We start from the raw sequence: 17,481 nt of genomic DNA, 5'->3' as shown, positions 1-17,481 counted from the left end.
GTTCCGGTCGTTCCTTTCGGCTGGGTGCAGACTACGGCTCGCATATGCGATCACTTTCTTCTTTCCCTGAGCGAGCACTGCGCCGAGGCCCTGAAAGCTTGCATCTGTGTAGAGGCGGAAGGGGGAGCCGAAGTCCGTGTAGGCCTTTACCGGGGCTTGGAGGAGTACCCCTTTTAGTTTCTCGAAAGCATCTTGACAGGCTGGTGTCCAGGTTATGGCTGTGGTCTTCTTGCTCCCGGTTCCTTGAAGCAAGGTGCTATCTTGGAGAACCCGGGGACAAAGCGTCGATAGTATCCCACGAACCCTAAAAACCTGTGCACCTCCTTCACGGTGGTAGGGACGGGCCATCGCAGCTGAAGACGGCCGAGCAGCTGGGAGGCTTGGCGAGCGAGAAGACGGGAGCCTGGAGCAGGGAGATGCGAGGCCACAGCAGTGACTTAAACTACGCGCTCAAACCAGTGTTGAAAGGGAAGTACTTTTCTTCCACTCCGTCTCGCTGTGTTGGCTAATCTCTGCTGGAATTGTGATGCTGTATGCCGTGTCTAAGTTCCGTGTTTCGTTGCCTTGCAGTTGGGGGCGGGGCATCGCGTCATTGACTGGAGGGCACGTTCAGGGTGATCCGTGGTGCGCAACTCGGCGCGCCTGAAGCTGGATAAGCCAGGATTATATTGTGGGGACTGAGAGCTGCGCCAAAACTGTGGAACCTCGCTGTCTCGGGTGTGGTGAATAGACTCTTTATTTGTTGTACTGGTCGGTGTGGACCGACCAGTACAGTCTGTTTTATTCCTCTTGTGGGACTGCCGTGTGGGTGGGCCTGGGGCTTCTGCATCTCTGACTGACAATGGTGGCAATATGTATCTATCCCTCTTATTGTGCCTTTTGAATGAACTGTGGTGACTATTTATATTTATATAGATATGTGCATTGTGTGTACTTTGTAGTTGGATTGCAGTGACTATTTAGGACGGTGCATTTATTTATTTTATCCATTGTGGGTGTGTCATTTTTGCTGTGCTGTGGTTTTCACGTATGCTCTGTGCATCTTAACCTATTGGGGAGGGTTCGGTGGCTTCCATTTGTCAATTAGGATAAGTTTACCCCCTAGGGGTGCCCATTACATCTGTATGCCCTCCGGCAGTCTCATTGTTTTGCATTAATAAATAAATTGTTAAAACTTCATTGGAAGACTTGTGTGTTGCCTGTGTTCCGGGTGGATCTGGTTTAAGATTGACTTAGGGGTTTTGCCCTAGTCACAACATTTATTTGGCGTAGTCGGCAGGATCCACTCTTAGCACAGACAACATGGAACGGGGGGCACCACAGGGTGGAGCTACAGCTCCTACTACTTCCGCTACTCCTGCTGCGGAAACAGCTAGTGTGTTAATGATGCCTTGGTTCTTGGGGGGCCCCTGGGTGCCTAAATTTGGAGATAAGGAGAGACAAATAAGTTTACAAATGGAAACTCTTATCCAGGCTCAAAATCTTAACCAGGGCATAAAAAAAAAAGGTTTGGTTCCTGTTGGTTGTCAGTTGAGGCCATGGGTCGGTAGGGATTTTTTTTTTTTTTTTTTTTTTTCCCCAATGGCAGTAAGGGATAGGTAGAAAATCAGTCCCTCCAGGATTTCACAAGGTTTTTTGAGACTGTTACGACCTAAAATGCCTGGATGGAAGTTGCGGTGTTTTTAGCTGTTTCTTGTGGAGAAATTGCGGGAGGAAGTGAAAATTGCAAAAGTAGTTGCGATTTTTTATTTTTTTATTTAGGGAAACTAAGGTTAGTAAGACCAAAATCACACTGATAATCTTGATGCTTATTAAAAAAGGATAATTAAAGGTAAACAGTAAGGATTACAGAAAATCAAAGTAGGCCTACTTTATTTGTGAAAATGCTTTGACTGAGGTAATTCACAAAGCAGTATAACCTTTCGTAGAACTGTCCAAAAAAGACAGTCACCTAAAGAGATGGCATCATGTCATATGTTTCAATACATTCATATATTTTGTAATTCATATTAAGTTCATATCTTTTTAATAATTCATAGTCTGTGGGCTGCATAATTACTAATAGCCAAGTAAGTATCTAGTAATTTCATATTGATTTAAACTATTTGACTACACTTCTGTTTAATGTCATTACATTGGTGGTGTACGTCTAATTGACTGCTTGCCCCTTTAAGGACGTGAGAGTAGCCTAATTACATTTCTGAGTGGATTGGAAGGCTTGCATCTCACTGTGTTCGGCTATGAGTGTAAATCACTTTTTGCATAGTGCATTACGATATGTGGATGCAATTGGGAATGTCTTCTATGTCATTAGTTAAAATAAATGTTAAAAAAACAACTCGAATGAAATCATTCTTGGATCATAGAAGAGGTAAATGTCTTGCAATTTTATTAATTTCTATGATTTTGGTAGCACTACTCAAACTAAGCCCACAAGCTAGCAAACATGACATAAGCTAAAAGGACATATCCAGGTAAACGTTTGCCAATGGGTTGCATAGCCTACTCAAATGTCAGTAAACCAAGTAGGCCTTAATTAACTTACTCATAGCAGGTTAGCAACACCAGGTTGAGAGATGCAAGTAAGCAGATCATTAACGTTAGCCTTCTATTTATTGTCATCAAAACTGTAGAGGAACGAACACGTTAGGGGAGTCTTTGGTGTCATATGCAGAAGGTAGCCTGGCTAACGTCATACCCTCATTCCAAATGAGACGGGGTCTGGGAACTAGGCATTCATTTTCTCGTATTTGAAACGTGGTTTACGAATGCCCAGAGCCGTTTATTGGGCGCTTCGAATGTCTATCAAATGCATCTGTACGTAGCTCATAACGGCTTCTGTGTGTCGTCATCGCCTTGTTGCACCCTCCCCGCTCTGTGATTGGTCCCCTATCTCAGGCGAAAATTTGCTCCATGGTGTCCAGGCTGACTTGCAGCGCGAATTAAATCGCGCGCGCAAGGCAGCATGAGAAAACTCAGGCTATGCAGAAGGTGCAGAAGTAGCTTAAGTGTGCCATCTGGCTCATTATTCTGCGCGAGGGACTGTTGTGGTAGGTGAAATTTCACGGTGAAACTATGATGATTGGTCAAATTTGCGAAAAAGTTGCGGCGTTTGGACAAAATTGCGAGTGCCTTGGTAAGTAACGAAAACAAACGTCTTCGTGAACAGCTGTGCATAGGTTACTTTGTAAAATAGAGAATACGCTCATCCCTATACATAACGCAAGGGGTAATTAATGTAATTATAGTTCGCCTTTTATTTGTGGATTTATTTAATGTATTTAGTGTTATTTCTTCCCCAAGCTCATAAAATAAATTTGGGTCGCACATAAATTGACAGGGTCGGTCGGAAACCGGAACCCAAGAATTTTTTTTTTTATGCCCAGAGCAAAAGGCACCGACAACGCCAATGCAGTCCTATTGCCTCTATGCCAATCCTTAATAGAAAGAAATTACATAGGTACTGTATGCCAATGAACCACAATCACATCAACAGATGGTAAATTGTTGGGTGTGTTTGAATTCCCGTCTACATTTCTACATTCCACAGTGGGGAGAAGTTCACCTTGTCTAAATAACAATTTTATTTCCTTATTAACTGCATAAATAATGTTTAATGTTTATGAGTGTGTGAAGAATGACAAAGCTTTATGGTCAAATATGTAAATGTATTAGTTGCTTTCAATCCCTTTTTCACCTAACAAAACCCATATTTGTCAGCCACTAATGGATGAAATATAAATATGACAGACTTAATGATGAAGGAAAAATAGTAAACAAAGAAGTTCCCCTAAATGCCATAGAGTGTCTCGGCAACTGATGGGTGTGAATATTGATTGCCTGATGTCATTCTGTGCTGGTCAATGATGTGAATCTTAAATGACCAATAGCATGTGCAATAAAATGAAGGGCTTTCCTGAAAGAGTACACCTGAAAAGTTTTTGAAATTCTGTGGCAAACAGACATTTGTAGAGAAGAACACTAATGGATGAAATATAAATATGACATACTTAATGATGAAGGAAAAATAGTAAACAAAGAAGTTCCCCTAAATGCCATAGAGTGTCTCGGCATTCTGATTTTTGGCAACTGATGTGTGAATGTTGATTGCTTGATGTCATTCAGGTGCTGTTTAATGGTGTGAATCTTCAATAACCAATAGCATGTGCAGCTTGAGCCTAAAGCTCTAGCGGGGATTTGAACTCTCAACCTAAGAAACACCAGTACAAGGCATTATCCCACTGAGCCACTGATAATCCTACATATTGGGCAGTCACATTCACATGGTGAAAATGTGTGTTGGCAAACACACAACATCAAGAAAATTCCTAGCATACATTTTACAATAGAATTAAGGGCTTTATAAAAAAGAGTACTGATCTGAAAATGTGCACTGTTAATGGTATCCACCTAATGATGGTTGTATGGTTGTTATCCAAGAAAAAAAATACTCATATAGGAATATAGGTGATATAGGAGAAATGGGCTGAGTGGTTGAACTTTATTGGCCTATATCTCTGAAATGGAACAAAATATCAAAATTCTGAGCGGTAACTGTTGTGAGGCTTGGTCTAAACGTTGTCTATGAGAATTTTGGTGAAGAGTGTGAAACTTTTTATGATGTTTGGCTTTTCCATGAAATTGTGGCAAAAGTAAACATTTTTAGACCATAAGACCAGGGCCAAAAAGATGCATCTGAGTTTAGAGATTAATATTATGAAAGAATTTTGAGTCTAGGTCAATCTGGTAAGGAGAAATAAGCATAATTAACTTTTTTTGCCAATAGCGCCACCTTTGGGTGCAGTACCCCAAATGTTGGGTTATGGGTAGAGGGGGGTACTGGTAACCATACCTGAAAATTTCAAGAGTTTTGGAGTTAAGGTTTAGGCTGCAGTATGACTGTTACAGAATTTTGGCCAAAAATGAACGACACAGAAACAATAGGGGTCCTGCAGGGGTCTTGCAGCTGTGCTGCTCGGACCCCTAAATAATAGGACAAACTAGGAAAACAACGGGTGCCTTTGCAGCTTCGCTGCTAGGCCCCCAATAAACATGAATTGTTCTTAAAGCGACAGTGCATAATTTATACATTTGTTAAACAGCATCAAATTAGCAGTATTTTTTAAGCAATTAAAATTTTAAAACAAATAATTTTGATACTAAATGATAGGCTATAAAAAAAATTTACTTTTTTATGTGTGTGTGTGGGGGGGGGTTGTTGTGTGGCCTGCCAGCCAATTTTCAATTTTCAAAACCCAATGTGGCCCTTCAGCCAAAAAGTTTGCCCACCGCTGCTATAGGTGAAACACAAATGTGTGTCACAAACTCCATACTTGTATTCAGCATGTCCTCTAGCAACTGTAAAACCAGTTATTATTTTTTTTTTAATCATATAAAGCTTGAGTGAATAGGGTAGAAAATGTAACCAATTTATCTCAATGAAACTCTCCTTGTCCTAACACTTTGAGACAGACTTTGAACTCAGAATAGAGGTTAATAACTTTGCAATGATAGCTCACATTAACTCTACAAAAACGTAGTGTTGGCTAACGTTACACCTCAATTAGGCCTGCATTCTCATGAGATTTAAGGTTAATGTTAGCAGTTGCTAAACTTTTTCCTCAAGCGAAAAATCTAACGTTACTTACATTTTGTAAGGCGCACTGGTGCATGTAATATTACAGGATGTCCATTTCTCTGCAGTGCCATTTCATATAACACCATTTCAAACACTTCATACATTACCTTTCCATGCATTAAAATCTATCAGCATGCTAACAATGAATTCAAACCTGAACTCAAGTAACCTAACGTTAAGTTAATGTTAACAGTTCACTGACTAAGTTAACGTTAGCAGCTTGCTGCTGCTTCGTAATTTAATTGACAAACCTAACAGCAACAAATAAATGTGCTTTTCACATATTAATGATAACCAACATAGAGATTTGTGACTCACCAAGAAACTTCTGTGGAGGATGAAAGTCAAGTTTATTTATAGCGCATGGTCACAAAGGTCATTCAATGTGCTTTACATAAACAAAAGCACAGTAATAGCAAATAAAAGCATAGAAGGGCAATAGTCAAAGAATAGTTTTAAAAGTAAAGATCATAATAGAAAAAAGAAAACATAAAGTACATAAGATAGAATAATTAAAAACAGATTCATAATTTGTTGGTTAAAAGTCCATGCGATCCAGTCGGCCCTCCTTTGCCACCGGACCTTCAGAAGCCGGAACGAGAGGACGACGCCATGAACGTGAATCGGTAGCTATCGGTTGACAAACATTCAAACTTGTGTCTAATTCAGACAAACAATAAATGTGCCACCATTACTAATAGCTCCGTGTTGTGTCGTTTCTAACACATCTTAAAAGTGCTAGCCACATAGCAATGGCCCATGTACGAGTGTGTGTTGTGTGTGTGTGTGTGTGTGCACAAATATCAGCTGATATGTAGAGGACGAGTGCTGACAGTTCACCAGTCATGTGCGGTCGTAGCTAGACCGTCACAACCATGTGTAGTTCTAACAGACAGTTTTACTAACAGGTTTTACCCATGGCATCTGAGAGGTCTAGAAGGTGTGCACTGCTGAAGCATGTGTGATAGGTATTTACATAGGTCCTGGAACATTCAAAGCTTTTTCATTATGCAAAGTAGGCAAAATAACTAGCCATGCAAATTGGCAACTGGTGACCAGGCTTTCAAATGCGGATTTTACTGTGGAAAATAGCATTAGCTGTTAGGATATATTACCCAGGATATTGTCACAGCTAAACCTAGCTTCTGTAATTGTTCAACCAAAGTTAGAAGTCATGTTGAATAAGGGTGTGTCGCACAGACAGTCACATATATAGCACAGAATAGAAGTCACCATGTCACTGACTGTTAATTGGGCTACCAATCTTGCAGTCACAATAAACCAATGGATCCAAGACATTTTCCTATTCCTATATTCTGTTTATGTAGGCAAATGTATTTGTGAATGTAGCCTGTACAATGCAAATAAATACAAGATAAACTATGGTGCATTTCCATACTCATAGAAATGAATATTGCGAGACACTTTTCTCTTCTTTGATCTCAACCCAGAAAGATTTTCTTAAACTTGTTAGTTTTTGGAACATTTATTTTATCTAATGAAAAAACAAACATGATGAATTGAATCCACATATCCTTGCAATATGCGAACCTTGAGACTGAAAGCTAATTGTGTTCATGTTCTTCTTAAAGTGACAGGCGCTCACCACACATGTGATGATATTAAAGACAAGTGTAGCCTAATAATAAAGTGTGCTTGCTGAAAGCAGCACACTTATTGTTATCCATCACGCAAGCACACATTTGTATTATCATTTCTTTCAGCCCACTTTTTGGCCAGCTCCTGCCCCTAGGCCTTTTGAGATATCGCCACTGTTCCAACTCTAAAATGTCCGGTCAGAACCGGTGTAAGTTGCTCGAGAAGATGGTGTCACTGACCCTTGTCATTCTTCCGTCATATTGGATTTAATAGAAAGCTAAACTAAAGTTTCACAGGTCACAAATTTGGTCCAATCTTCATGAAACTTGACATACATGATCCTTGGACCAAGCCTCACAAAAGATACCAGAAGGATTTTTGATTTTCGGAAGCGTTTGCCCATCACAGCCAAACAGGAAGTAGGTAATATCTCAGGAACGCTTTCATGTATCAAAACCAAACTTGGTACATAAACTTGGGATTCCATTGTGAGGATGCACAAGAAATCTGGTGCCATTTGACCTCTAGGGGCGCTGCAAATAGCTAAGGCGTTTTGGACATTGCGATAATGCATGTAACTTTTGACCTGTAGGCCAAAAAAAAAAAAAATGAGGTACTGCTAGAATCCTTGGATCAAGCCAAGTTCAACGCATCCTATTTCGTCAATTTGGACCTCGGTGGATTTCAGCCATATTTTTGATTTTAGCAAAAGCAAAACTAAAGTTTCACAGGTCACTAATTCTTCACAAAACTTGATGTACATGATCTTTACACTTTGGGTGTTTTCGAAACGGGTAAAGTTGCTGCCTTTTAAGATATCTAACTGGGGAGCGAGGCAGCAAGTGCGGTTCGAAATCGAAAAAACTAATTCTGCTGCCTTCTAAGATATTTTAGAATTCCCAAATAACGGTAATTTTTGGAGGCAGCATCGATGCACACTTCATGCTCCCTCCTACCCATAATCCCTTGCGGAAACAGCTGTGAAAGGTAAAACATGGCGGATGACATCGGTGAAACAGCTGTGAAAGGTAAACAAACATGGCGGATGACATCGTTAATGGCTGCTAAATCCGTTTAAAATGTCATTTGTTTGAGCTTATTTTGCTTAGATTTGTAGATTTGAGATGAGAAATAAACAATTTACTATCTGATTATGCCATTGTTGTAACCATTAATAGCATCTGGTCTCATATATCTGCCGGCCGTAAAACTAATTTATACCGTTAGCCTGCTAGCTTACGTAAGCTAATTTAGTTTAACGTCAGGCCTTTGCTAAGTCATACCGTAGTGTTAACCAAAGATTCTAGAGTGCTACGCTCATTTTTAAAAGATGCATTTAATCCAAAGTCATTTCTAGTGAGACAGCTCTCTATGTAGGGAGGGAGGCAGTAGGCAGCTGTCTTCCGTTTCAAACAGACCCTATGTCTCACAAAAGTTACAGAAAGGATTTTTGATTTTCCAAAGCGTTGACCCAATGAAAATCAGTCGCGAAACCGCCAAGCAGGATGTCAATTCATATCTCAACAAGGCTTTGATGTATGAAGTCCAGACTTGGTACATGGACTTGGGACCCCATCCTCAGTACGCACAATACATTTGGTGTCTTTTGACCACTAGGGGGGCACTATAATCACAGGAAGTAGGCTCATATCTCAGTAACGGTGTAGTAATGTGGCCAAGCGGATGGTGAGACTCAGGCAATGTAATTCAAGTTGACGTAATTCTACCGGCAGGTTTAGGCAACAGACAAAACAGAAAACAATAAACAAAAACACTGATCAAAACGAAAAACAAACATGGGACAATGCCCGCAATAACTAGGCCCTCCATAGTAACACTTGACACATACATATGTCCTCTCACGACAGAGGCGACTCACGAATGAAGCGCTCAATGACATTTTATACCATCGGTCCCAACCAAACCACAGAAAATAATCAATGGCCCCTTTGACATATTCTATTAAGCCATAAACTGCATTAGCACACACACTACTCTATAACATTCGTGTTCCGACATCACCAATGCGCTGCAATACCCAAAAACAACAAATAAAGAATAATTGTCCTAAACACCCCTGCCTAAATGAGCGCTTCCCTTACGGGAGCGCGCCCCAACCATTTAGTCCCACCTCCTACCCTCCTGTTTGCACCCCTGCACCCCGGAAGACAGGCATACCACAGGTAAGGGTGAACATTCAATGCACAATACAAAAACTAACATACAGGCACAGTTGAAGCGATCTCACTAAGAAGTACTAAAAAGTGCGCACATGAAACCCCCACAACCGCCCCGATGCTATGCTTTGATTCAGACCATTTAGCGATAACAAAATCGTGTATAACATTTCAATATTCCTTTGCTTTTCCCATACATACAAAGTATACAGTAAAATACATCGTCATTCTTTTTTTTCACATGCATCAAAGAAAACATTTTATTTACCGCACCAGTCCGTGTCCGTATATAATGTCCAGTTTTTAACCCAAACTCCGGTCCCATTGTTCTACAACTGGCGGGAATGCTCCAGGCCCAGTGACGCTTTCACGTATAGAAACCAAACTTGACACATTGACTCAGGATCCCATCCTGAGGACGCACAATACATTTGGTGCCTTTTGACCACTAGGGGGGTGCTATAATCACAGGAAATAGGCTCATATCTCAGTGACACTTTCATTTCTCAAAAAAATAAATAATGAGGCACCGTTGGAATCCTTGGATCAAGTTGAGTTCAAAGCACCATATTCCACTATCTGCTCCCGTTGGTGAACTGCACCTGAGCAAGCACACTTTGCAGTTCCTTGGAAATGCATTCTAGTTTAAATATCAATATGATGTATTCAAATTACTAAATATGTTTAGCTATTAGTAATTATGCAGATCATAAAATACTATAAATAATTAACAATATAAAGTGTATATGAATTCCAAAATATGAAATAGAAACCTATGACAACCATCACTTTCTATGTGTGTGTGTGTGTGTGGAGGGTCAATCAAATTCTATGATTGCCATTGATGTGAATGATCACACAATATTTAATATTACTGATGGCGTCAAGGGGCCCCCAAACCAAATCAAAATTGAAAAAAATCGCAAAAGTATCGAAATCAAGATTCTTCACTTGCTATTGGTATTGAAACAATAATGTTGGTATTATGACAACAGGAGTTGGTGATATGTCCCCACCAAAGCTGAGACCAAACCTACGCCCTTGGGCCTCTCACTCCATTTATTATTCTGTTTAAAGTTAGTTTGCATTCTTCTGTGAAGAGAAGAGCACACAGCATTTCATGAGATCCAGTCTAATGAGCAGGTGCATTACTTCTTTGCTGCCATTCAGGGCAGCAGTTCTCAGCTGCTAACAGAATTGTAAAAGGGTTTTCTAATCAGTTCATCAGTTAGTCTTTCGAAATGATAAACTCGGATTAGCAAACAGACTCTGCCATTGGAACATAGGATGTATGGTTGCTGATAATTTTGCCTTAAAAATCTGCCATTTTCTTTGAGTCATTTACAACATTAACAATGTCTGAACTGCATTCCTGATTTATTTGGTGTTGTTTTAATTGGCCCAAATGACCCCAAACGTTTGAACGGTAGTACATGTACATGTACATGTACTATAATCACTTAACTATATAGTCCCAGATTACCATTACCCATGCCTAATTTTGATTTATAGTGCATTTTTATTTGACTAGTATGCTTCCTGTGCCTGTAAATGACACTAGACAAAAGGCGATACATTGAGATTCAAATTGGTGGAAGTTCTGTGCATTCCAGTATTTTCCTGTGTGTCTTCGCTGTGTGTATCCAGCACAGTGTGCTTTGCTTGAAGCCAGCATTGGAAGTAGACCTTTTTCTATTGGTTGCCACCTGGAGATTCCTACCAAAAGCAAAATGAGCAACAGTTTACAATCTGTGTTTATATTACCAAGAATTTTGTGTAAAAAGGACAAAAATAAAAAGCGTAGTGTAGGCGGGAGTGTGAGCTGATTGCTGATTTTGGAGGGGGTCTTTTGGACAAGAGCTATTGGCATGATCAATAAAGTCTCCTGCCCTGTAGCAAAGTGTTGTTTGGTCTGGTTTGGCATCTGCCAGGAACAAAGGGCAGCACCTGTGCTCTCATACAGTTGTGACTTGTCGCTAGTATTATCTTTGTCTCCAGTTACAGTTTTTTCTGAATGCTTAAACACATTTTTTGTAACTATGGCTTTTTTTGCAAAACTCTACACACAAATGGCAAAACCACTCACTGAGTTCGCAAAACTAAAAGCACAAACACTGCTTTGCACTCAGTTTGCAATTTTGTAACACACACTTTGCACAACTGTAGGCACAATGGCAATTATTTACACTATTTTGCCAACTCTCTGGCACACTTTCTCATGTGAAAACTGTTTTAGACAATTAGTTCACTTTGCAATCAGCCTAAGCACTATAAATAAGCCACAGGTAATGTACAATGGGTACAATGGAGTGAGCAGGAAGAGTGAGAAGAGAAAGAAATAGCCCTTTTACAGACAAAAAAACAGTCTACATGTGGGGATATTGTCATGTCAGGCCTGGATACATCATTCCAGAATATATTTTTCCCGGTGCCTTGGACTAGGACATTGCATGTGATGTAGACAGAATTTTGAGAGAGACGACCCGATAGACTGATTTGTTTTGTCTCAGTGAAATGCTATTTTGTGTTTTGACTTGGAAAAACACACTTGTGTTTGTTTTGATGTGTGTAAACACTACTGTAATACTTGAAGTTTGGATCCCTGTATGTTTACAGAACTATGACAAAAGTATGACCTCAAACTGACATAGTCTACCTTGTGCACAGAGAAAGCAAAAGCCAGATGTGTTTTTTATTCATACCATCAGTGTGTTGTTGGCACATTGTGTGCTTACTATTGTGATGGCTTGTGTTTACTGTTAGATACGAAAACACCATTTTTACGAAGGTGTGAAGAGTTAAGCAAGGTGTGTTAGCTTTTGCAAGAGAACTACAATGTTTTGCTGATTGGGTGAGAGGTTTTGACATTTGTGTGTAGAGTTTTGCAAAAAAAGCCATAGTTACAAAAAATTTGCTTAAGCAATCAGAAAAAACTGTAATCAAAGGAGCACATCTTGCTTAGGGTGATTTGGTGGCATGGTAAAACTTAAAGGGAAACTTGGCAGGATTTCCCCCTCTGCTGGAGAAATTGTGCATTATGCTATTTCAAACTGTGGGAAAAGGTAACGGATAAAGCACATGGATTTGTTTACAAGCTAGCAAATGGTTAGGTTTCTTGTTTCTCACTTCTCTTTCCGGGACGGTAGTCTCAATGTTGTAAGGTTGGTTTTCCGCCTGGGGATGCTAGGCTCAGAGGGGAAAGTCACCATTTTCACCGGAAGAGGTAATTTAACCATCCAAATGATTTCTAAACGGGTTTATTACTTTGAAATAGTTGCCAAGTTCCCCTTTAAAGGAGAATTCCTTGCAAAAACAAAAACAAAGCTATTTTTAAGTAGATGTTTTGCTCCTTTACTCACCCCCTCCCATCTCCCTCTGTAGGCTGCTCTGAATGCATGACATGATCACATGGAATACCCCCCCCCATGTTGACTCCATGGCTACAGCCTTGTACTATACAGTAGTGTACTGTACTGTATATAGAACAATACAGAACACTATAGATATATTTCTTAGGAAAGCTAGAACTGAAGAAACATCATGACATATGTAGGCCTGTCAATGCACAAGCAGACAAAGGCTCTTAATCAGATCTCCAGTCAAATACCTCCACTCCCCCGCCCCACCCCACCAAACACACACAGATTTTCCACACACCCTGTCTTCCTCATCGATGTTTCTACGTAGCCGTTCCCAGAAATTCACCCTCTCAGCATCATCCTCTGGCCAGTCTAGGTATGTCCGTGACTTCACCAGCTTCGCTAGTCTGCGTAACACCATGTAACACAGCACAGATTAGCACACAGAGTAGCACACAGTTAAGACTTCATAGTGCTTCAAATCAACCACGGCGACTTTGCTAGTCTGCGTAACACCATGTAACACAGCACAGATTAGCACACAGATTAGCACACAGTTAAGACTTCATAGTGGTTCAAATCAACCACGGCGACTTTGCTAGTCTGCGCAACACCATGTAACACAGCACAGATTAGCACACAGATTAGCACACAGTTAAGACATAATAGTGGTTCAAATTAACCGCGGCATCTTTGCCTTGCAATCTGAACAGCATTATTGGCTTTACCGGTGAAATGCTGAGAGCTCAAAGGGAGAGATGTGCTCGAGGAAGATGATGATGAGCCGATGTTTCTGCTCGGCCAGCAGGCGGTGAGTGGCCACGCGTAGCTCCAGAGCACACCAGTCGCTGCGCAGGTAACGGCGACTAAGCACGCACACTGTCCAACGGCTGCTGTAGATGCTCTCGGCAATGTTGTCCACGATTCCTTTACCCACCTTTAGCACTAATGCATTAGGAACAAGATCTGTTGAAATTGTTTTAAGAAGACACCTACAATCATTTTTTTGATGGATATGTAGAAAACTCCCCCTGTCTACCCTTTTGTGTCCCATTGTCAGTCCATGATAATAAGCAGGAACTCATTTATGCACTGCCTGACCCACTAGTTTGGGTTCCATGTCCTTGGTGTGATCGGCTCACCTCAAAGTCCCTGTTATGCAGGCAGAGCTTGAGCCTGGGCTCACCCTGCTCCTCCAAGCGGGGCGCCAATTCCCCCAGCACCCATGCTTCATCCCGGCTACTGAAGGACACAAACGCATCAAACTGCACATCTTCCTCCTCCTCTTCCTCCTCCTCCTCCTCCTCCTCCTCCTCCTCTCCTTCTACTCTCCTCCTCCTCCTCCTCCCCAGCACGTCCATCCATTCGTCGTCCTCTCCTTCTTCTCGGCCCGATTCTTCTTTCCAGCCACCCACGTGCTCGGAAGAAGAGTACCAGCCACCCACGTGCTCGGAAGAAGAGTACCAGCCACCCACGTGCTCGGAAGAAGAGTACCAGCCACCCACGTGCTCGGAAGAAGAGTACCAGCCACCCACGTGCTCGGAAGAAGAGTACCAGCCACCCACGTGCTCGGAAGAAGAGTACCAGGAAAGGCCAACGACCGAAGTTGTAGCCCAGCGCCGTGGCCATGAGGAAAGAGATGGTGAGAGCTGTGGCCAGATAACACTGGTACTCCATGTCTGTTTGGCATAGACGCTCCATAGTGGACAGGAAGTTCAGTTTCTTGTAGTGCCACATGCACTCCTGTCTCTGGAGGTAGATAACCTGAGAGGAGATGAATTCACATACCAGAAAAATTATTATTAACTTTTACTTTTACTCATTAGATGAAAAACAAAAATTACACTCTCAATGTGGGACTAACAAGGGTAAATTATGGTGGAATTACGAAACGAAACAAATCAAACAGAAAACAGTACCTGAGCATGTATGGATCTCTCTGCCCATCTCAGTAGCCAACTGTTTTCACAGTCACAGCGGAAATCTACTTTGTCAAACACAACAGTGGTCAGCGAGTTGAGAAAGTAAAACACCCCGTCCAGCAGCAGGAGAGGGGAGGCGCTGTAGAAGCGCAGAACGTGCAGAGAGGTCAGGTTCTGGAACATGCTCCTGGTGAGGAAAGTTAATCGGCAGTTGTTCAAGACCAGGATCTGAAGTTTGGTGAGGTTGTGGAAGATCGGTCCAGCGTCTGTCTGTTTGGCAAAGTTGAGGTTGGTCAGTTTGAGGCGTTTCAGGTGCCTGAGGGTGTTGATCCCGGAGTAGGTGACTGTGACTTTGTCAATACGGGTGAGGAACTCGAACGACTCCAGATTAGGGAAGCAGCGTGCCATGAACTCAGTTCTGCAGGAGAAGTGAGAGGTGCTCACTTTTAACTCTCTGACTGCTTTAAAAAATGCATTATCACACAGGTTGACCTCCAGATAGTCTCCATTCAGATGGAAAATAAGTGTACCGTTTGGAGCAATCGTTTTTGGACTTATTTCAAAAAATTTTCCATAGCTTGCATCTATGTTGAGATATTGCAGTTTAGGTGGGATCTCATTGGCATAAAATATCATGTTGATTTTTAGAACGTATATGATGTCCAGTTTACCAAGCCTCAGCTCTTGCAGCTCCCTCTGTTTCATGAAGACTCCATCCTCTATGCTAGCAATTGAATTCTGATCTAGATCTAGAACCTCCAGAACTGGGAGCCACTTGAAGTCATCAGTATTTAGTTTGCTTATGTTGTTGTGTGTGAGCCTCAAAATCCGGAGACGTGTTAATCCCCAGAATGCCAACTTTTGGAGCGTTGTGATCCAATTGAAACTCAAATCAAGGATCTCCAATTGATGCATACAAGAAAACTGTTTCGCTGTGATTGTTGTAAGTAAATTTCCTTCCAGGTTGAGAGAAATAAGTCTTGGCTCTGACGGATGTTGAGCTGAGCAGAAGTTTGATTCGTTCAGCCTCACATGAGCCAAATCCAATGCCTCCAGATTTGTCAAATTTGACCAGAACTTTAAATCAAGATCATGTATTTCGGAGTTCCAGATGTTGAGGTTTTCTAACTCTTTTTCACATTGTGTAATATCTTCTGCAGATAATGTCTTAGCCTGGATGTAGCTCAGTGTAAGTGACTTCACTCTTAGATAATTCACCAGATGACATATATCTATAAAGCCAACATGTACATTTCTAAGAATGTCTCCATTCAGCTGAAGTTCCCTCACCTGCCCAATTCCAGATTCCACAATGGTACTTACTGTATTTCCTTGAAAATCCAAGGAGAAACTTGAGAGATTCTGAAAAACCTTCAGAGAGTCTGTATTAATGTTAACAACAGGCGTCCCTAGAAAGCTGAGTGCTCTTACTCCAGACAAAACATCAATAGGCCATGCCCTAGTGCCTTGGTTTCTGATGACGGATATGCCGCTCTTTTGTAGTGTCAGATTGTGCAGTCTTGACATGCCAGTGGGTAGCAGGCGGAAAACATCTCCAAGGTCGACTGAACAGATATAAGCCAGGTGCAAGTTCACAAGCCCTAGCAGAGGCTTGAAAGTTTCATTTGAGATACCAAGCAACTTTAAACCTCTTACATCCAACTCCTCCAAATGCTCCAGACCCTGAAATGCCCCAGTGTCCAAAGAGACCTCCCTGCAAGTGGTGTCGTGGAACAGAAGAAATAAGCTCACCAGGTTCGGCAGGTCAGTGAAGGCGCTGGGCTGGACCCTGCTGACGTGAGGTCCCCAGATATGGAGGTGTTTAAGAGAGCGGAAACGAGAGAAAGCTCCGGTGTGAATAACCGAGTCAAGCTGAGAGATGCAGAGGGTCCTCGCGTCCGGCTTGGCCTCCATGAGGTCCTTTTTCAGATTGGTCACACTACATTCAGCATACGGCCCCAGGCCAGGCTCATAGCGGCACGGGATCGTGTGGCCCATGTCAGTGAGCTGGTCCTCGTCGAAGTTTTCACAGTGTTTGGCGATGAAAGCGGACAGTTTTCCCCAAAGGCTAAGATTCAAGAGCAGCCAAATGGTGGGGAGCCTACCCACAGACAAGCCACACACATACCGCATGATGAGGAATTTAGTTTTTTACGATGAGCCAACAAGTACTCGAGATGCGGTGAGCTTCAGTTGTTTAGCCCCATGAGTAGTAGTGACATCTGTCCCTCTGCAAATGTTAACAGTGTGTGCACAGGCAAAGTAGTGTGGTGCAGAAGGGGAACTGAAAAAGTCGTTTATCAACAAGAAAATATATAAAACCCTGTGGTGAAGGTTTTTTTATCTTAACATATTCTCTGTAAGGAAGAAAGTGTGAAAGAGTCAGCAGTTGCTGTGGAATGGTCTAATTTAGTAGTAATCAATAGTATTTTGTGTTTGTGTTGTTGCATAAACAACCAAGTTAAATATTTGTATTTCGCAACATGCACCATGATCAAAATTTCCATTGCTAAGTGTGGACCTTTAGGCAGATCAAAAGTGTAAGGTTTAAGATAAAGTTTAAGGTTTAAGGTAAAGTTTAAGGTTTAAGGAAAAGCTTAAGCAAAGCTATAACAAGGCAAAGTCATCCATTTTGGATCGAGCTGAATGTGGAGGGAGTGTGAGCTGTTATATAATAAGTGTTGGTGGTTATATGATGGACAGTGGGAGATATTGTGACTGGGATATTATTACTTTTTAAACTGTGTCACATTCATTGTTAGTGTTGTTTTATAGCCACTCACTGA

The 17,481-nt window shown here is 41.6% G+C and overlaps 1 protein-coding gene across 1 annotated transcript; it reads right to left on the bottom strand.

The window, feature by feature from the left end:
- Positions 1-10,185: 10,185 nt before the first annotated feature.
- Positions 10,186-16,975, bottom strand: LOC143118714 (uncharacterized). Its single transcript, XM_076279785.1, has 6 exons — positions 14,693-16,975; positions 14,302-14,537; positions 13,916-14,111; positions 13,502-13,710; positions 13,072-13,180; positions 10,186-11,130 (listed from the first exon to the last, which is right to left on the bottom strand). Exons 1-6 carry the CDS (start codon positions 16,826-16,828, stop codon positions 11,107-11,109), a joined length of 2,910 nt encoding a protein of 969 aa, XP_076135900.1. The 5' UTR covers positions 16,829-16,975; the 3' UTR covers positions 10,186-11,106.
- Between the last annotated feature and the right edge of the window lie 506 nt (positions 16,976-17,481).

The sequence above is a fragment of the Alosa pseudoharengus genome, unplaced genomic scaffold (genome assembly GCF_046254945.1).
Source record: "Alosa pseudoharengus isolate Yale_2024_CS ecotype anadromous, Long Island Sound unplaced genomic scaffold, YU_APseudo_1.1 YU_APseudo_1.1_scf_12, whole genome shotgun sequence".
In the NCBI taxonomy this organism is placed as follows: domain Eukaryota; kingdom Metazoa; phylum Chordata; class Actinopteri; order Clupeiformes; family Clupeidae; genus Alosa; species Alosa pseudoharengus.
Note: the sequence above shows the minus strand (reverse complement) of the source record. Positions and strands in the feature narration are given on the sequence as shown.

Coding starts and splice junctions, on each gene's coding strand:
- LOC143118714 (XM_076279785.1), bottom strand. CDS start 16,828: ATGCGGTATGTGTGTGGCTTGTCTGTGGGTAGGCTCCCCACCATTTGG. Junction 14,538..14,692: donor AGAGATCCATACATGCTCAG/GTACTGTTTTCT, acceptor ATCTCCTCTCAG/GTTATCTACCTCCAGAGACA. Junction 13,181..13,501: donor GAGCTCTCAGCATTTCACCG/GTAAAGCCAATA, acceptor GGTGTTACGCAG/ACTAGCGAAGCTGGTGAAGT.